The sequence below is a fragment of the Malurus melanocephalus genome, unplaced genomic scaffold (genome assembly GCF_030028575.1).
Source record: "Malurus melanocephalus ecotype Western Australia unplaced genomic scaffold, MMel_1.1 scaffold_5, whole genome shotgun sequence".
In the NCBI taxonomy this organism is placed as follows: domain Eukaryota; kingdom Metazoa; phylum Chordata; class Aves; order Passeriformes; family Maluridae; genus Malurus; species Malurus melanocephalus.
Window position 1 is genome coordinate 5,293,829 of NW_026623237.1, and position 21,310 is coordinate 5,315,138.

Here is a 21,310-nt window from a genome sequence, read left to right on the forward strand (position 1 = left end):
GGGAAAGGTTTTGCCATTATCCACAACTTGCCTTGCAGTTTTCTCTAAATATATTAAAAACAAAACTTAAAGACCCCCAGCACCCTGTTGTTGCACCCCACTCCATAGACTGAATTGTTTTTTATTATCAACTCATCTTCCCCTTTTTGAGAGAAAGCCTGGTACAGCAATCTCTGAGCATGGGCAGAACTCACATAATTTAGGCAGTGAAGTGTTTGAGGGTCTTTTTCCAGTTGCTCTGATGCTACAGGTGTGAACCTGACTCTCTTTTAAAAATGTCACTTAGGTGATTGCTGTAAATAGCTCTGTACTACCCAATAACTTCATGGGTCTGGATAAAAATCTACATGTTCATCCTGGGTATTAATAGCTTTCTGGGACTTCACATTGAAATAGRGTGCCAGGTTTTAACTACATTATCATTTATTCTAGCAAAGTAAAATACACATTGACAGCCATAAAATTCTGGTGTGAGCAGGGAGTGTGGAAGACCACTGAGATTGAATGGACTCTTTTGGTTAATATGCTTCTAGACCAAAACAACTTCACATAGCAAGGATTGCTAAAATTATTTAACCTCAGCAATGTACATCATCAGTTTGGGCTTTAACTCAGGAAAAAATCTTACATTTGCTGTGTTCCACTGACACAAATTTTCTTCCAGACTTCCAGACTAAGAGTTCAGACTAATTTGTAATGGATGGAGAATGGTCAAAAGTGGGATATACTGAAGACCTTGCCTCATATGTCACGCTAACCACATATACAGACCTAATTTAGGAGATCAGAATCTTCTTGTCATTGGTTCTGATTGTGAGATTCCTAGTGGTTTGCGTTCCAATAGGAAATGATTTTGAATTCTGATTTTTTTAGTGTATATCCTGATGCTTTTCAGCCTGCTTATTTAACAAAGACATCAAYAAATGTTAGTTGTAGTATTCAAGCATTTGTACTTTTCACCCACCCCCCCACCCCACCCCCCCGAAGAATCTTAAGAAGAAAAAGTACTGTAGCTTATTTTGGAACACAGAGGATGATTTCAGACATTCTGTAATTTATGTGTATTTGTTTCTTTACTTGGGATTCAGAACGGAGGCAGGAAATGTATAGAGAATACATGTATTTCCTGTTCTGACACTGTTCTCATCAGCTGTACTCTGCAAACAATTGTAGTTGTCACTAGGACTTCTATAACTCTCTGCAGAGAAAAATTTCAAAAGGGCACAGGAATATTGCTTGCACTTCAGGTGGGTGGCTCAGCCTGGTACCCTGTGGAATGACCTTYCTTCATACTTCTAGATTAGCTTCCCATTTCAGTTGTTTTCCTTGAGGATGATAAGATTATCATATAAAAATAATGTTGTATTTTTCTATTGTAYGTTTTAATTTGTTTTTCCATTGTCAAGGTCGTATACTGATTTTTGCACGGGAGGTTAAGGTCTGCCAAGTGTGAAACTGTTGTCAGGGTTGTGGTTGTCACTAGGTATTGTACTGCACAGAAAAGGGCAGCAAAAGGCAGTCTCCCAGAAGCATGTGGTGTGGCCATTCTAACTGGTAAAGAATTGCATATTTGTGTAATGTGCTATTTGACATAGATATGGGTCTCTCAGATTCCTACTTATTGTGGCCAGGAAAGGGAAGTAAGAAAAATCAGATCTTCTCAATTAATTTGAGAAACATCACCTTGTTATTAATTGCACCATATATTATCATAAGGTGGTACATGGTGTCTGTGTAGCAACTGTGGATGCAATTGGTATCTTTGCCAGCCTTTCATACCTTTTATACAGTGATATTCTTCTGTAAGATGCTTTGTTTAATTCCTCTGCTCTTAGTTGTTCAGTTGGGTGCAAAGGATTAATAAGGACTTGTGACCTGTACTGTGTGACCTGACACTGAGCTGGTGTGTCTGTACTGCTGTCCTTGTCTAGATGAGGACAAAGCTGTTTTGTCAGTATCATGAATGGATATACATGTTGGATTACCAGCATAAGAATGAGAGGAAAAGATCCAAATCTCAGCCGTGGCTTTGTTTTTAATTCAAATTATGAAGATTTTGAGTTGTGCAGAGTTATTGCCATGTTGGTGTGTACCCTGGCAGGAACTTGTCAGGTAGCAAGCTGTTTTTTGAGTGTGGCTCAACAGGCAGCCTGTAGAGAAATTTCTCATCTCTCAGCCAGATAGTGATGGAATAGCTGAGGTGCTCTGATAGACCTACACTTTTAAATTTGTTATGTGTATCTTCCAGGGTAGTTTTTCTAGTGTGAGTAAGCTTTCTTGCACACACAGCATTGGTAAGATCCATGCAATGCTCATACACCTTTGGTCATCCTTAGGATGAGTCAAGTGGTTCAATCTCTTATCATAAGCTATGAGTGTTAATATTAGTTATTTGTAGTCTGTAATGGGAGATGAGGATCCTAGAAAGCAATCCTCATATTACCAGTGACTCTTACACCTGTCTAGAAATAGATTCATCAGAAGGAAATCTCATTTCCTTTGAGCAGTCAAGGAACAAAAAATAATTGGTTTCTGAGACAGTGTAGGTCTTATTTTAGAAGGCTGATTGAGATTAGCCAACTGAAGATAATTTCAGGTGGATTGCATGGGAGGTAAGGAGATAAGAATTAATACTGCTCCTACTGTAATTGGGGGGATGCTCTTGTGCTCCTTTGGATGTTCTGAGATTTTGCTTGGCTTTATAGGATACGATAGAATTAGGACAGGATAGAATAGAGTATTTCAGTTGGAGGGACCTACAGCATTCACCTATTAMAGCTGCCTGATCAATTCAGGATTGATCAGATTAAAGCAGATTGTTAAGGACATTGTCCAAAATGCCTCTTAAATATCAGCAGTCTTGGGCCTCAGCCACCTCTCTAGGGTGCCTTTTCCAGTGTATGACCATCCTCTTGGTAGAGAAATGCTTTCTAATGTCCAGTCTGAGCCTGTTCTGGTTTATCAAATCAAAATGATGCAGACTTTTAGCTGCTTTTCAGGCTCCTTGTTTTTTTTTTCTCCATAGCAGATGTTAAGCCCTTTGCTGGTGAATTTCACCATCACCATAAAAGTAAAGAGACCAAATAATTTATAAGATCTGTCAGTGTAAAAATACAAAATGTAAACCTGCTATCTGTAAATGGGCTGTCCTTCTACTTGGAAACATAATATGTTTAAGGGGCTGAGGTTTGCTGCTTAGATGCCAAAGATAACTGTGTCTCCATCAAACTTTATTATTCTGTGTTTAATAATCTGAGCTGAAGTGGAATCTTTTTATCTGACACACTGTGGTGACAGTGCTAACTTTACACTTTGAGAAATGTTTGTAATAAATGCCACACATCCATGTGCATTGTACAAGAATAAGGGGGAGATAACACAATRAAGAGCAGAGCAATGGAGAATCCCAGGTGGTTCTTGAGTTGCTTTCATTATGTAAAGTCATCTTGTGTAACCTTGCCTAACTTTCTGTTTCAGGAGCAAGAAGATCCTAATAAGCTTGCTACCAGCTGGCCAGACTACTACATTGACCGCATCAATTCCATGGCAGCAGTAAGTTACCTCTCCTGCTAAACACGGAACATTTCCTACCATAGGGATATGTTTCTGTGGGAAGAAGTTTTCAAAAGAGAAGAACGTTAGCCCAAAGGCATAACTGACTTAAAATAGGACTTATGAAAAAGAGTATGTGGATTAAGAAAGAGCCTTGCTCTAGCAGAGAGTAGATTAGAAAGCACGATAAGCATTTCCAGTTTTTATTTCRACAATAATGAGCACAGAAAGCAATCAAATTAGAGTCTGGAATGAAAATTCCAGAGAATAGTTGATGAATCAGAAAAGCAACTATTTAAAAACTAGGTAAAGTTTTATTTTGTTATATGGTTTTAATTTGATTTTTAACCAATGTACAAAATAACACTTGGGTTCTTAGTTTATTAGAAGAATTAAACAAAAGGTTGTTGTTTATCTAAGATATCTAGTTATATAAGAACATATAAATAAAGAAGCCATAAAGCTGTAACACCTTAGACATAAGATACAAGCCAAGAAGGTGTTTGAGGAAATTTTTTTTAAATTGTTCTGGTTCAATAGCATATAATACGTCTCTTCCTCTGAAACATCCAGTAGAGCTGGTCATCAGCAGAATCAGAGCATCTGTATATAGTGTTCACTGATCTCCTTTGATTTGGTAGATTTTACATTTTGAAATTTGATTTTTTACTGATTTTATAGTCAAATTTTTCCTTCAGTTACTCTTGTGCAGTTTCTACTCAGCTTCAGTTCACAGTTATACAAAAATGATGATAGAATTCTGTTCCTAGTGTCTTAAGTAGCACGCCTTGGTTATATACCTGTGCTTTTATTTTAGATTTTTAAAGGTTTCTCTGCACCTTTTGTATTGTGGTTGAGCTGTAAAATAATTAATAAAAATAATGTGTTAATGGATGCTAAATGGGGCAGTAATGATGCATTTCTCATGATGAAATAAAAATAAAACAACCTAAGATGTACAAGCTGTAATAACTCACATAAGAAGATAAAAGCTGCTTTCTACTGAGAGTCATGAATAAATAAAACTATCACCTTCCTTCATGACATATTTTCATGGGGCAAAGTGAGGGAATAGAAAGAATATGGAGCTATTTTTAGAAAAGACATTGAGCTTTAGTGACTGGCATGACACTGTGCTTTGATTTCCTGACTGAACAAATTTACTCTACAAGGGCCATTAAGGAAAAAAAAAAATTAGCATGAAACCTTGCAGTGTTACTGAGCCAAATACTTCTGGTAGSATTTGGTCCAAGGCCTCTTGAATCTACTGAAGTTTTTCCATTGATTTCAGTGACTTTTGGGTTAGTCTTTAAATGATTTTGATGTAAACTTGGAGTGAATATGTATACACCACTGTTGTAAATCTGGATGAGCTCCATGGAATGAGACTATATTTTGGCCTATGTTTCTAATTTTAAACATGTTTTAAGAGCACCAATAAACACCAGCCCTGGTAATGTTGTTTGCATGCCTGAATGCCAATGCCTGAATGATTGATAACCTTTTASTTGGCTTCAAGCCTCATGATTTACTCTTATGCTTGAGGTGTTGAGAAGACAAACTGGGGTTAAAACCTCTGCTTCTGATTTACCATTTGGTTGCTTCACTTTTGGGCAGGTGAAACTGACTTGATTATGCAGAAATTGTATCAGTGGAAAACTGGAGTAATACGGCTAAGAACCAGCTCCAACACATTTCAAAAGACATGTTCTATTCATTATTATTTAGACCTCTGAGATTTCTAACTTTCAAACAGTTATTTTTGGGTGCCATATAATTTCACTTCTAAATTTAGTGGTGGGTTTTTTGAATTTGTTTTTTTTTTTTTAAACTGCATCCAAGTGGAGTTGACTTTGAAGCTGTGAAAGGAATAGATGTTTCATGTTGCTTCCTGACACTGTCTGGTCTATTTCAATTTGTGTCTCTTGGGCACTATCAGGTATTGCAATATTTTAATTAGAAATATTGCAAGAAGGATTGGAGTTGAAATGGTAGTAACAATCACAGAAGCGTCAGTTTAAAATGCCTTAAATCTTGCTTTTAATAAAATTTAATCTTTTAATCTCCCATGAATTCATCACATAAGAATCTTTTTGTATTTGTCATTCATATCCATTTTTATGGCCTTTTAATTGCAAAGTTCTTTTTTTATATTTATTAACTTGGCAAATACGGTTTTTCTACTCTCTGAATGAGTGGAAATGGTGCCTTTTTCCTGCTGATATCATTAGGTATCTTTGTGTGGATTTCAGCAAGCCAAGGCTCCTGTGCTCAAGGATCATTTTCTCAGAAGCCCTGCTGCAGTCTTACCCTTTCTATCTGCCCTTCATAGATTATCTTTGCGAGCAATGTGGTGATTCCTGACATGTTTGACGTTCCCTATGTGTAACCTTAGACCACTCTGTTAGGAAGCACTTTAGGTCACAGATTCCTGATGCAGTTCAAAAAAACATGCATTTGATGCATCGTTTTTTCCTGACAATTGTTTCTGTTGCTGTGAATTTTCAGATTTTTATAGTTTTTAAATCAAATTCTTACAAGAGAGTGTAACTAAAACTGTATCTCTTCACTAGTGTGGAATTCACAGCATGTGGAGGCACTGTCCCACGCTCCAGGTAGCCTGAGTAGAAACACTGTCTTCTAGACCAGTCCTTAAGACAAAGGGACAGCTGCTAATCATGCTTAATTTAGAAAGCAAAGCCTCCAGATTTATCTGTCCCTCTGATGTCTACATGCTGTAAATGACACTGGGGATGTGGACAGGGTGCATGCCCACAACAGAAGACCATTTCCATTATCAATRTCATTATCATCTGCTGATTCATCAAAACACAGAATATTTTTTTTTGCTTAAAAATAGAGCAGCTGCCCTGTTAATGTCACATGTAAAGAAATACCCCTGTGCTCCCCCTGCTCTCCTTGCCCCRTGGCACTGCTTGGCAGTGCAAATAAACACTGCTCACACTTCCCTGGGGAGGAGAAGTTCTGACAGCATTGTGTTGATTTTCTGGTCTTGGCTTGTATGCACTTCCACAGAGAGGCTTTCAGGTGAGCAGTAGTTGAAGATACAGCTTTTCTGGAGAGGTGGCTCACTTGAGAGCGTGAGATGGGTCAAGATTAATAAGTGCAATTGTAACCAGGTCCTTTTCCTTTACTCAGAAAGCATTTGCTCACGGCAGAGTAACTTCACAGGAKGTTAAAAATATGTATATCTTTCAGCAGAGTTCAGCAGGTGGGTGGTAACTCTCTTCTCTGAATTAGATGACATCTATGTTACTTTAAACTTATGTGTATAAAAGTTCAGATTTTTTTTAAAATTACATCTATTTGTAGTTTATTATTTATAGTTATGCTRTTAGTTCAGACTTAATATAGTTAGAGATGTGGTGCAACTTGAATTTCAGCTGACTGTTCTGAGAAATCAGAATATCCAGGTTGCTTTTTTGCTGTTCATTCTGTTTGTTTTTTACCTTTTTCRTTTCACGGGTGAGGCTATTAAGTAAAATTAGGTCTGTCATATGGTATATTGTTGATACTGGTTTATGCCCTGTTTTTCTTTTTCTCTCTCTTTTTCATCACCATCTTGTCACCATGGTCCTTGTATTTTTGTTCCCAGCAATTTCAGGGAATGATTAGGCATAAGGTGTGGGAATAAATCAGTGCTTTTAGAAAACTAAAATATTTCATTTTAAGTGGAGCCAAAATTTTTTAAATAATTTCTTACACTCTCTGAAGTTTTGCATATAAAATTCTGCATGAATGATTACTTTCACAAATTCTTGAATTTTTGTAACAGGCAAATCAAGTAACTGGATGCTTTACTTTCCCAGGTGATGCACTTGATCTGGAAAACTTTAAATATACAAACTGTGCTTATAAAAAGAGCCCTATGTATACACCACCTTTTTGGGACCAGAAAAGGATCTGGCACTATTTTGCTTCCTTTTCCTAGTATATTTGGTTAACTGATGGAAACTCTCTGCATCCTGAGCCCAGCAGACATTAGTCCTCGAGTGCAGTTCAGAAAAGTAATTCATCAGTCAGCCACATGAATGAAATCCAACCTAAAATAATGACAGTTCCCTCCCCTCTGTCTCCCAGGGACAGTTATGTTTTTTATAACTCTTGCCGAGAAGGCTATTTCAGAACGCAAATGCATGACCAGTCTGTCTTTAGTGAGGGCATGAGGATTTGAGTTCCTGGCCATACACAGGAGTGAGAAATGAAGGGCTCTTGGCTGCCTGCAGCTTTAAAAAAAGGGGTTTTTCATAATCACCCTCTGTTGTAAAGGCACGATTATTTGTATTTGTTTCATTTGGAAATGGGCCTTTTTCACTCTGAAGGAAACACTGTTGAGCACCTTCCTACCATCCATTTGCTTTCCYCCCACAATGGCTCAGAGGTGAAATTAAGCCATTGGAGGAATGGGAGCTTTTCAAAGGAGCATTTATGGGCCAAAGGAAAGATGACCAGATGGGCTGTCACCCAAGAAAATACAAATCAAGCCACAAATCACACCCGAGGACTTTGCCATCCATAATGCCTGTTCAGGATTTCTGTTTATTTTTCAAAGAGAGGGATCATATACAGCTTGGCTTAAGCATTTCAATTTATGTTTCTGGCTGTTGGGGGATGCTGGCGAAAGATAAAACATCATCAGCTCATTTTCCATCAGTAGCGCTCTGTCATTCCATTAGGGCAGGAAATAGCTCGCTCTGTTACTGAGTGAATTTGACTTTAGCGTGGATCAGAGGGGGGATCCCTAGAGTTAAACACATCTCCCCGTGCCAGCTGTTGAGCATAAGACAGCAAAGGCACGAAGCCAAATGACCACCCTCAGCATCTGACATGGATTGGCATCACATGACTTGCAAAAGCAGGCAAAGTGGGATCACTTTCAAGGGAAGTGAGGTGTCGGGCTGGTGGTGACGATGGGGAAGGTTAAAGGAGGTTCCACTGAGAGAAAGGGTTTTTTTTGGTGCTTGCTAAACAGTAAAATGAAGGACTGAAATATTTTGCTGTAATGAGCCATAATTGTWGCTGCTCAGATTCCACCACAGAGAGGTACAATATCAAATCCCTGATAGATGATACTAGTTTAATTGGTTTATTCATTTGAGAAGGGGTTTAGAGCTGCTTTCCAGATACCACTGAGTGATATTCACGAGAAGTCCTGCCAAAAAGAGGCTCATTTATCCTCTCATGTTACAGTTCAAGCGACTAAGAAGACATAGCTGTAGGCTAAGAATTTCCAGCATTATGTCTTGACTTTTTCAAAAGACACACATGGGACTTGTGAGCCTGAATGATATATGCAAAGGGCACTGAAGAGTCTTGCTTCACATGACAAGGTTGCAGTGGTGCTGAGTGTAGATCTGGAACCCTTAATTTTCTGATATACCACTTTTTTAATGGCTTTGTCTAACTTTGAGAGCCATATTTTTTTTGCGCATGTTCCACTCATTGTCTGTCACCTTAATTTACAGTGATCCACAGCAACTTCAGTTCCAGTTGACTGCAAGCTCTAGTTGTTGCAAACTGTATACTGGGGGGGGGGGGGGRGGCTTTGTGTGCTTGAGCTTACTTGTTAAAAAAAAGGGACAGGGATTTTATGATGCCCCAGGTTTTTGCAGTAAATGTTCCTACTTAGCAAGGGCCAAGTGTGTAAGGAACACCAGTATCTTAAAACAGGTGGAGGGGTGAAAGAAAAGCCAAGCTTGTATGTAAAGAAAATGAAATTCAGAGTACTTGCACGTTTTCTGGTCACTTGAAGAAGATTTTATGCTTTGAAACCTGACACAGAAGTCTGGTTTGGGGATTTTTTTTCTTACCTCTCCACCCAAATCCCTCCTGTCATGTCACTCTAATAAAAGATATTGCCTCTCCATACAAGCTTTGCCTCACACATCCATAGATCACCACAGCAGATCACTGTTCCAAATTAGGTACAGTTTTCTGTGGGCATACTGGCAACTGTGATTTTTTGAGGGTAATCTGAGAACCCTAGTTTAGCCAGTGTGGCAAAGTGATATGCTGCTGCCAGTCCACATGAGCAGCCTCATCTGGATTCAGTTTTGTAGCTGAGGCACTGCTTTCCTAGTGAGAGGTCAGCAGGCACCTCTGCCTGTGTTGATGGCATAGTTGTTTTTCATAATTCCTGGCCGCTCTCTTAGCTTCCACACAGCTCAAGCTTTCCTAATTGCCATCTTCTTTTCTGAACAGATGCAGACTCTGTATGCTTTTGATGAAGAAGAAACAGAAATGAAAAATAAAATAGTTGAAGACTTGAAGACAGCTCTGCGAACTCAGCCCATGAGGTAATGTTGTTTGTCTTTCATCGAAATTCATTGCCTCCCTATGGTCAGATGTGACACTGCTGAGAGTGGCAAGGACAGAAATCTCATTGTGTCACCTCACACAAGCCTCTCTGACATTTCAGACAATCCTCAGAGAGAGCTGCGGTCCCTGGTAAAACCCTGCCTAGTTAGGAGGGCACAGTAATGTTGAAATTTTTTCAGGAAAGTAAAAAACAAAGTCCGCTGTGAGTAATCGGTGACAGATACTTGCAAGCACAGGTAATGACTGTGAAGATCAGATTTTAGTCTTCGCAGCCCCCTGAACATCCCATGTAATCTGATTCACGTGGGACAAAACCTGAGGCTCTAATCTGAACTTTGAATTTAAGCTTCCCCTTATCTTTAGTAATGTGAACTGTTTGGTACAAAGCAGCTAATCCATCTGACATCACCTGGTTTGGCATTCTTCCTGTTCTGTGTGTAATTGTGGTATAGAAAAATGTAAAGAGACTTTATTGTGTAGCCTTTGAAGGTAAGGTCATCTTTCTGTGAACAAAGGTCTGAACAATACCAAAYTAACATCTTTCCAATTTAACACTTAGCAGTGTGGAGAAGCAAAAATTGTAGTTAATATGATTTCAGGAAACAATAAAAAAAATTCTGAATGTCTTTTGTATTGGCCAAATACTTTTGCATCCACAGTGTGCTGAAGTAACAGTTTCAGAGAGCTTCAGTAATGCCTAACCAAATACGGTTCTTTTTTGGGGGGGATCCTAACCAAACCAAAAAAATGWAATAAATAAATTAAAACAATCCAGAAAATAATCTCAAAGAATTTGCATTGCAAATTCAAGTTACTTTGACTTGAAGTAAAGACATTTTGGGGATTCTTGCAGATCTAAGTGCTGATTGTGCTTCTCTCTTTCATGATCTTTAGTAAATTGACTGTGTGCAGCTTCTCTTTCTTTTAACCTCCTGTTTATTTCCTGTTTTGGTGGACTGTAAGAAAGCAAAAAATCATGTTCTGGTGCTCTTCAGGCATAAAGATTTATCAGGCTTTGATAAGTTTACATGTGGTTAGAGTAAGTGCTTTTAGCATGGAGATTGAGAAGTTGTAGCCAATAATGTGAGCCCTAACTTAAGAGGTGACTGATTCTGTCTGTCACTGTCGTAAAGCAGAGAACAGASTAAAATGTAGCTGGACTCTGTGTTAAAATGGAAGTTAAGGGAAACTCTCACCATGCTTTTGAACCAAAGTCCTGTGTTGCTGAGAATTGATACAGCAAAACTTTTGCATTAATGTGGAGCTGGTGTGATGCTTACTCTGTGACAGTGACAACTTTCATGGAGTGCAGCCACAGCAGCAAGGCCTCTTTGCTTTGTCCATCTGAAACACCTTGGTGGCTGCTGTTGGTTGTTCTGCACTGTCATTTTGAATGCACAGCCCAGACTCCTTGTTGAGAACAAGGTAACAGAGAAGAGGAAAGAGCAATGAACATTTGAGCAAATTCTTTTGCTCAAGACTTTGCAAGGTTTTTCTTCTCCAACCTGTATTGCATCTGTAGGATCCCCTTGACAGCAGCCTGTTGCTTCATCTGTTTGTAATAAACCTGACAAGTACAAGCTTCAGTACAAGCATCTATGGGCTGCCCTGTAAAGTGTTYTCTTCTAAATCTCTGGTGATGGTTGTGGGGCTTTTTTTAAAAAAAAAAAATAGTTAAGCCAAGCCAAATTTTGAGTTAAGTCCTGTGTCTCAACTAATTTCCAGTGACTCAATTTGTTAGCTGCCAAGTRGGCTGCATGCCAGTGCCTGATCAACAAGCCAATTTCTTCTTGATGGAGAGGTTGCAGTAGAGAGGCCCTCAACTCCATCAAATCCCTCTCATAAGCAGTTTGATACCTAAGCCTGCAAAATACTAGTCTTTCTAGTTTAATTTGGATATCAAATCCTATTTTCTTTGACACTTCTGTTCATCAGGCCTCTGAAGAAAGCAGAGGCCTAAATTCACACAGGATGAACTGTCTGGAATCTCTTTGTGATGGTAGGGTACACAGGGGCTCTGACAGCTTACCAAAAGGTTCCTCTGCTTGAATTCTCTGATACAGAGGAAACAAAAGAAGAAAAATGCACGCATTTGGCTCTGTTTTATTTTACTGTTTCTCTTCTAGTAGATAATGTTACTAATCTCTGTCTCTATTCCAGCCCACCAGTTCTAACAACAAGAAGTAAAGCAGACCTATCCAAACTCAAGTTTCTCTCCTCTTTGTAGAAAACAGGATAGGAGCATCCCTGGGGCAGTTTGTGGTCCCCTTTGATAAGTGCACTTTGTTTGGTATTTAGGAGCTACCCTAAAATAATAAAACCAGGTTATGTCTTAGCCCACAGGAACAATCCCAGCCTTAGAGAAGAAAAATGCCACATCTGCATCTTGTAAAGAAACACATTTTCTCTCAGGTTTGTAAAAACCTAGGACTATAAACAAGTGTGATGACAAACTTTTGGACAGAAGCAGTGAGAGAAGAGCTTTTCATTTGATATTTTAGTGCCCCAAAATGGAGGTTCAGAAGTACAGCAAAAGTAAAAAATTACAACAGTCTGGGGAAAAAATTGCTTTTTGGAACCCTTAAAAATATGTCTTTTAGTCTGAATCATCACTAATTCCCTTTACTGTCTGAGTTTCTCCTTTTGTTTTATTCAGATTTACCTCCTGGTATTTCTTTGTTTGATTTAGCAAAGTTTTATCCAGATGCATACTGAAAATGATAATTTGTGCAACCAGCAAGCAAAATCCATTATGCTGAATTTTTCAGCAACTCAGTAGTTATCAGGATTACTTGTGCCCCCTGGTTCAAAAACCAATGCTGCAGGGAGGTGTAGCTTTGCCTGTTAAAGGGTGGGAACATCCTGCTCTCTGCAAACCCACAGCGTATGATCTTTCTGTCTTTCCTGAGTTGGATCAAGTCTTACAGGGAGGCTGTACCCTCAGCACTTGGAATCCATCAGTGGGTCAGTCCCTCTTAGGCCACCACATCTGTGTTTGGATGAAAGGTTTATTATTAGAGCTAGCTAACTCATTCTGATCAGCACTCTCTAAAACTTGAAAGGCAGAGAGGTGCCCTGCCTTTTAAAGTGTGCTAAACTGGTCAAGTGAGAGTCTGAGGTGAGGTTAGGCTTTAATTTGCTTGTTTAGCACCTATTAAAACACACACTGCTTTATTTACATTTGAGTATTTGAATGTGTTAGCCAGAACGCATTGGCAAACATGTTTGACTTTACACCTCCCAGTCTAGAGCAAGACCTTGCTTTGCAGCACAGAGGCCGTGTAGGGTGGGAGGTGGTTACACGTGTCGTGTGTTGTGTGCAAGAAGGTTCTTTACTTGTGTGAGTTGACTTTGCTTTTGCACATACATGCACAGACATTGAGGCAGACAGATGCACAAACCCCAAACAGTGTGAGGATTGCGGCTCTCAGGCTGCCAGCTGAACTCCCACTTACTTTTCTACCCTCTACACACATCTACTCACACACCTCACCACACGGAGCAAATCCTCATGCTGAGAGTATCTGTCAGGCCAGAAACTGCTTTTGCCATTTACCTACCCCAGCATGGTTTCTGGCTTTTCCAGAGAATAAGGAGCTAAGTGTTTAGAAAAAGGAAGATGAAAATCATAATTTGATTCCTGCTTCTGATTGCAGCTGAAATAGAAAGGTACTTGGCTTTGCTTCCTATTGAGTAACATAGCTCACTGTTTTCTTTCTGGGCTAGGAATAGTACAGGAAAGTCCCAACATTGTTTTAAATTATGTCATTAATCAAGTTTTGTGACACACACCACTTTCCAGCGCATGCCTCCTTTTTGGAATGACCTCATCCTAGCAGTCTTAGAAAAATGGCTCTGCCAGTGAATTTAGTGAGAGTTTGTACTTAATTGGGACAATGCGACTTTTGTGCATTTAGCAGGTTTTTTTTTTTTTCACATGRTCATCAGAGCAGGCTAAAATATATGAAGGTTGTAGTGCCTTGTTTGTCTTGACATAAGATCATGTGTTCTATCCAAAAGTGCGTTTAGGGGACCCTTTKCTCTGCTGCTTCTTAGGATGTTTCCATCATATTGCTCTGTAACTTCAGAAGAATTCATCTTGAGTCTTCCCTCAGCCCTGGAAGTTAACAGAACTGGAAAAAAAAATTGTCTCTTTCCCCCAACCCCCAAGAGACAGAAGGAATAGCTAAAGTATAGAATGGAACTTTGAAAATAAGGAGGAGAATGAGAATTTAAAGTAGTCCCTCCTTAGTAGAGACAATTGAATCTCCACTCTTTAGGTCCATGACCTAAATGAATTGACCAGAATTCATTTGCCTGGTTCTTTGGTAACTGCTGAGTTTGTGTATATTTTGTTTCCAAATAAATCCTTTGCAGCAACTCTTTTAGCTATGAATGCACTTGTTTTAGTYTGTTTTGTCATGCTAGCAGGTAAATGCATTACAGAAACTGAACTAAGTCTGAATCGTTCTGTAATCAATTTGAATAACAAACTTCTTTGGGTGACTTAACAAATTCCTGGTGCACAATGTCGATGCTGCTCTCCGGCATGGAGAAAGAGGGGATTTGTTCCTATGATTTGTTGGGGTAGATAAAATGATGCATCCAAAGAATGTGCAATGAGACCTGTGTTAAACTTGGCAGATTCTCTTAGCAGGATTCAGTCAAACCATGTTTTCATTTTTGGTGTGCTCGTGTTCCTGTGTGTGCCCTTACTCTTTGAAATTCAATTTTGAACCAAATCCAAACCTTAGATCAAAACTTCATTGAAAGCACCAGGCTTTTCTATATTTTTGGTCAAACTGCTGGCCCACATAAGGTGAAAATAGTCAAACCTATCAGCACAGTGATTGTAACTTTCAGGTAGACTCTGAAAATTCCTCTGTGGTACGAAGTGTAACCCCCCAAAGACCATACATATGTAAAATCCATATTATCCAGAGAAATACAAGTATGTCTTGCATTATCTTGCTGGTACACGGATATGAACAGAGACCAATGCGATCTGGTCTTTCCATATTGGGCTTCTATTATTACTGATTATAAGTAACAGCATCTCATGAACAGAAAAAGGAGGATGCTACATTAGGATGTACCTAACAGGGGAAGAAGAGGGACTGGRTAAAAGCCCAACAACACAGGCTTTTGGTATTTTTAATTGGTTACACAGGTGGCAGTTGTTAGCAACAWATTCATTTTCTTGAGGTGTCCTTCTGTATTGTGCTGTTCAGAGTGTGGCCATGGACAAATCATTGCTGGTGTTCATTTTTATACACTGAAAATTCAACTGTGATGCATGTGGCATTGCATTCAGACATTCCAAAAACGTGTACCTACCTGAGTGACATGTTAGAGGAGGCAGGAGGCAAACAATGTGATCTAGAAAAATTATTTGCAGCCCTTTTTGTGTCTTTGAATCCCTATTTTTAATCCTGAGAACTTCAGGATGAAGTTCTCAGAATGAAACATTGCTAGAATGATTGGATGGAACTGATTTATCTAACTGCATTCTTTTCTACTGATTTGTCTAGTGGGTTGTCTGGGTGTAAATTGACCCATCTGGATTTTTTAACCCTGGTTTTCTACAAAAGCAGAAGAGCTTTACATTTTACTGAAGAACATACCCCTTTTGATAATAACAGGTTCCTGTACATATGTCATGGGATTGGAGTGTGAAGGCAGTGTGGCTGATGGAGTAGGAACGAGTTTACCTCAGTCAGCGTGCCCAAATCTTGAAGATGGAACCTGTAACCAGTATTGGCTGAAAGTTAGAGCTAAGCCTAAAAATGGTTTTCAAGATAATCTGAACTCATAACTAAAAGTGTGGTGAGAAGTCTGGATGTTGGGTGTATGTAAGGTGGWACAAATTGAAAGAATCCTTTCAGCCTTGAAAATGCAGCAGCTGTTGAGGTGAACCACGGCAGGATTTGGTGGTAACTGCACCAAAGAACACAGAGACCAACAGAAGTGTAAGGTGATAGCATGTAATTGCCCTTAAACTATGTAACACACCATTGTTAGCTGGAAGGTTTTCGCTCTTTGTGTGTTTGCTTGGTTTTCCTTGAATATTTGGGATTTGTTCTATTAATTTAGGCTAAAAACTAGCCARCTTTTAAAGATCTAGGGTTGAATGATACGGTATCTTTTGAATAAAGTGTCTTTGGTCTCCTTCTCTTGTTTTTCCTACCTGTTTTTTTTKGTTGTTTTTCTCTTTTCAGGTTTGTGACCAGGTTTATTGAGCTGGATGGCCTGAGCTGTTTGCTGAACTTCCTGAAGAGCATGGACTATGAGACCTCGGAGAGCCGCATCCACACATCCGTTATAGGGTGTATCAAGGCGCTGATGAACAACTCCCAAGGGCGAGCTCATGTCCTGGCCCATCCAGAAAGCATCAACATCATATCCCAGAGCTTACGGACTGAGAACATTAAAACCAAGATTGCTGTGCTGGAGATCCTGGGGGCTGTCTGCTTGGTGCCAGATGGTCACAAAAAAGTCTTGCAAGCCATGCTTCACTACCAAGTCTACGCTGCAGAAAGGACAAGATTCCAGGTAAAAGGAGGATACTTTGACAGGAGTACCCAGCGTGATGAATCTCCACCGGGAGTGATTTTTACAGTAGTAAAAAGGCAGTATTTATCATTTTGCTTCAAGAAGGGAACTTCCTCAAACATATTATCACTATATATAMATATATGTATTTATATATTTATATATTTATATATTTATATATTTATATATTTATATATTTATATATTTATATATTTATATATTTATATATTTATATNTATTTATATATTTATATATTTATATATTTATATATTTATATATTTATATATTTATATATTTATATATTTATATATTTATATATTTATATTTCAGGGCCTATTGCTTGTCATTAATGCCAACTTAAAATCCCTTGCATTTTGCCTGAAAGTGGAGGTTTGCTGTGCTATATGAAAACTGTTAATATGCTCATACTCTAACTTGATGRCATTTCTCAGGTAGAAATTATTTGTTCTGTCCTAGAAGCTGGAGCCACAGAATTTCAGGAGCCTCTGTCTTAGTTTAAAATCCTTAATTTAGTAATAAAAGAGTTGTGGATTAAATAATGGAGACAATTAATTAAATTATGTATAGTGGAGGCACTTCAGTTGCCACTTAGCAACTTGTGAATTGTCACTTAGAAGTTGTTGGCTCAAACAATTCCCATTCTGACTGCAGAAGGGAAATTCGTTCTCAGAGACCTTGAAGTAGGTCAGTGGATCACTGATAGGCTTTTGTTGAGGATACTACTGGCTCTTATTATAATGTTCTTCTTCCTAGTGGACTGAGCACCTTTATAAAAGGTTATTACAGCATCTGCTGCTGTGTGGGAAGATGTGGCTCCTTAACTTTGGGATAACCTCACCCATTTACTATTCTTTCTTAGGTAAAATAATTAGAGTGGTGTTGAGCCAAGAGGCACTGGATCCTGGTGCCCAGCAGTCATTATCTTCTACCTCCTTCTCGGCTAATGGATTTTAGGCTACAATTAACTTCTTACTGTAAAAGTGAATGGGGAAGGTCTCTGCTGATGGACAGTAGATGCCAGTGATTATGTTAGCACCAAATGCACTGTGGGATTCACTGGCTGTGACTCAGACCTGGWCAGGAATGCAGGAGATCTTGGTTTGGTACTGGCAGGTCCATCCCTCTGTGTGCACTGCCCCATTTGCATTGCTTGTTCTATTCACACTTGATGTGTGTCAYCCAAATGCAGGTGTGACACGGATGATGTCTGGCCCCAGAACTGGGGGCCTTTCAGCCTCAGTTAGAAGCTCTGGAGGCTATTTCAATAGAGAAAATTATAGTTACAGTAAAACTGGGACGGTGAAGAGTTTGCAGCTGCAGTCATAAGAATACTTCACCATCCTTTAGTGTGGGAGTACAGGAGTAAGATAGGAATGACGAGCACAGATGAAAAAAGTAAGCCATGTACATGAATTATGATGTGCAAATTAATGGAGGAGAGAAGGAAAATATTTTAAATGTTCTCTAGTAATTAGCTGAAATAAAGAATCCTTCCCAACTTAATAYAACATTCTTTTATACCTGGGAGACAGGTGGGGATAACTTTAGCTGCTTAGCAAAAAGCAGTGATAACTCACAAGGCTGACTACACTTGTGGTCCTCTGTTAACTTGCCCTTACTGGGCCAATTGACTGCTTATTTAAAYCCATATGGGAAATCGATGCTGAGTTTACCCTAGCTGGGTGTTCTYTCTCTTTCTCTTTCTATTTCTATGTTGATTTAAAAGTTACTGAATAACTGAGGTAAGTCATACTGGGTAAAATGTGGTAGCTTTTGAGGAATCTGGTGGAATGGTTTGCAGGTGCTTACCAGTCTCTTACATTTGTGAAAAGGACTTTGCATAAATGCTTGCTCTTGTCAAAATACTTTTCCACTGGGGAAAAACAAAAAGAAAGATAAATCACCGCTCTCTCTCTTTTAATTCTTAAGTAGAAAAGAAGCCCCACCCAACACCCCAAATGATTTAGTAGAAAGGATGTGTTCTTGTTTGCAGTTACTAATACTTGTGTTTAGAGATTGGAATGGGATTTTCCGCTGCACTCAGCAATAGTTTGGGTTTAATTCTGAGGAGGTAAGGGTTCATCCAAAGACATTCCTCATCCATCTCCAGTTACTCTTCTAACAGAGAGACTGGGGATTTTTTTAAGTCCTGAAGGAGCAAATGTGGCCACAGTYTTTCTTACATTTTAGAGGAAGTTTTTCTGATACTCTGGCACTTAAAATTCAAAGAGTGTTACATCTCTTTGCCTCTTGCCGTCCCACACCTCTGTCTCAGAATGGTATTGCAGCTTATTGTCAAGAAAAACATTGTAACTTGAATATGGGAGGCCATTTTAAAAGGATGAGCTGACAGTGCTTCTTCTATGCCTTTCCTGTAAACTTCAAAGATGTAGTGTATAATGAAAGCCTTTTTTTATCCTCTTTTAATCCTAGTCCTGAATATAATCTTTGTAACCCAGTGTTTGCAAGAATCTGAAGAGATCCTTTAGGTGTGAAATTGAGCCCTTTGAGGGCTCTGTTTCCAGCAGCCTGAGCAGCTAGCATCATCATTCAGTGTATTCCAGTGTCCAAAAAACGTGGAGCTTGCAGCAGACTTCACACTTTGCAGCTTGACTTTGAGCAGCCACACCTAAACCCTGTTATGTTGAAAACTATCCACCACAAGTGGGGAATCTGGCAGAATCAAGAAACGAGAATTCTTTCTGTGAAAGTAATAACACTATGAACTAAACTKTAGAAACAGGAGAAACTATGCAGAGTAGAAATTTTTATTCCTTTCCTCAATGGTCCATCATTGGAGACTGATTCCAACTGSTGGGGGAAGGAAAGCTGGGAGCTGTAAAGGCACTGCTCAGTCTTTCTCTGTAGTTCTGCAASACAATGGCCAAATTGTAGACACAATACATAAGAGAAAAAATAATCTCAAATTTTGGAAATTAATTCAGTTCTTGTGAAATAAAAATGCAGGGTTTTCTGGAAACTATACTGAGCTCACTTTTATTGTAATGTCCAACAAATAACTTACAGGTTAACTCTGACAATATCAGTGCAAGTGCTACTTTTCCTTATTTTGCCTTCCTGACTGCAGGGGTTGAAAATATTTGTCATCCCATTCAGACATCTTGCTGTCAATTTATTCCTCCTCATGTATGAAAGCTGGCACTTTGTATACTATCTGTTTGGATTTGTTTTCAACTCTTGCAGGYAGCAGTATACCTAAGTGTCCCATTCTCCCCCATGTCATTTGTGGTGACCAGCAGTGTTCACTGAGGAATCAGGATGTAAATGTAATCAACACTAATCCAGGTCTGCTCTTCCCAAAACCAATTTTTTTTCTCTATTGAAGAGGAATATCATTGTGATGAGTAATAATTTGGAATGAATGGTTCTGCTTCCAGAAGAAGGAAGAGAGGTTCAGAATGATTTACTTACAACTAAAACTTGAGCTCCTGAATAACTTGCTGCTGACAASTTAGATTGGAACACTGATTACTTCTAGTTTGCACAAATGTGGTGGACTGTAGAGATCGTTTATTTAACATAGCAACATAAAACATAGCATGTTTTGTTGAATGTGAGACGTTATTGCCAGTCAGTGTTCTAAACACAACTCATGCTTTGGCAAAGCTGCCAAAAGTTGTCAGAGGACTCAGCAACCGGTGAAKTAGTAGAGAAGGAAAGCTGTGACAAGATATGATTCTTACTAAACTTGCATCAACTCTGTCCTGCAATAGCTCCTGTTGCTTAAATAGGAAACTTACAGTTTTATACTAGTATATCTCAAGTCAAAATGCAAATTACAGCAAGATTCCTGAGCATTATTAATGCTTTTCATGTAAATTAACTAAACTAAATAGCATCAGGTAGTACTAAATGAAGACCATTAATCAGACTGCTGAAATACCTTGAAAAGAATGTTTTTACTTCTTGATGTGCCCTTTGGTTTGTTTTTTTGTTTTTTGTTTTTTGCTTTTTTTAATGGAAATCATCAATTGAACTTATGAATATGAAGGACTATTTCCTTGACATAAAATTTCATATTTTACTCTGAATGGAAACTTACRTAAAGTATTGCTTCTTTATAAATTGCCAGCATTTCATCTACAGTTGTCAGTCCCTAATTTCTGATAGATTCAGTTTAAAGCCCTGGAGAGATTCTTCAGAACTTACTCTTCTTGGTTGAGAYTTCAGTCTTACTCAAATGCCTTTTCATACTGCAACTTCACCCTGTGTCATTGATATTCAGTGTATTTATCTATCAGTGCCTATCAGGATCAGCAACAAGATTCTGTACTTCGTGTTTGTGTCTCAATTTCTATAGTCGCTATTACCATGTCCTCACATTTGCCACRTCTTCTTGCCTGAGCTTATCCTTTTGCTTGGTTCAATCATTGACCCTTCTTTCATTATGCTCTTCTCYCTGGAATGATTCTCCCTTTAATGTCCCAACAGGGCAGTCTGTAGTTYATCTTGAATATTGCCCTCTTCAGATTGTCTGTCTTTACTCAAATACCACAATAGTGTAAGGGCATGCCTTCAGTCTCCTTCCRGAGGCAATCTGGAAAAGCTCTGTCTTAGTCCAATTGTTTGAAACACGCTACTTCGCCTACAAATCCTACTCTGCCCCTTAAAGAAGAGAGATGAAAGAAAACACTTGAAATCCAAACAATAAATCCTCAGAGCAGAAATGCAGAATTAGTAAGATGAGTCCTTGTTGTCCTTGCTGGGATTTTTTTCCATGTGATGCATTCAGAATTGGTACTAGTGTAATTCTGTCATTGGCTCACTGTGTGATCATAGAAACATTACTTTATCTTGTTGTTTTTGGTTTTTTTTTTTTTTTTTT

General features: G+C 38.7%; 1 protein-coding gene across 4 annotated transcripts in view; it reads left to right on the forward strand.

Moving 5' to 3' along the window:
• DAAM2 (dishevelled associated activator of morphogenesis 2) overlaps positions 1–21,310 on the forward strand; it is a 170,701-nt gene that overhangs the window by 93,773 nt on the left and 55,618 nt on the right. For all 4 annotated transcript variants that reach the window (XM_057371013.1, XM_057371022.1, XM_057370996.1 and 1 more), the window contains exons 4-6: positions 3,478–3,552; positions 9,775–9,869; positions 16,110–16,443. In XM_057371013.1, the coding sequence (XP_057226996.1) occupies positions 3,478–3,552; positions 9,775–9,869; positions 16,110–16,443 (504 nt within the window). The remainder of the gene's footprint in view (positions 1–3,477; positions 3,553–9,774; positions 9,870–16,109; positions 16,444–21,310) is intronic.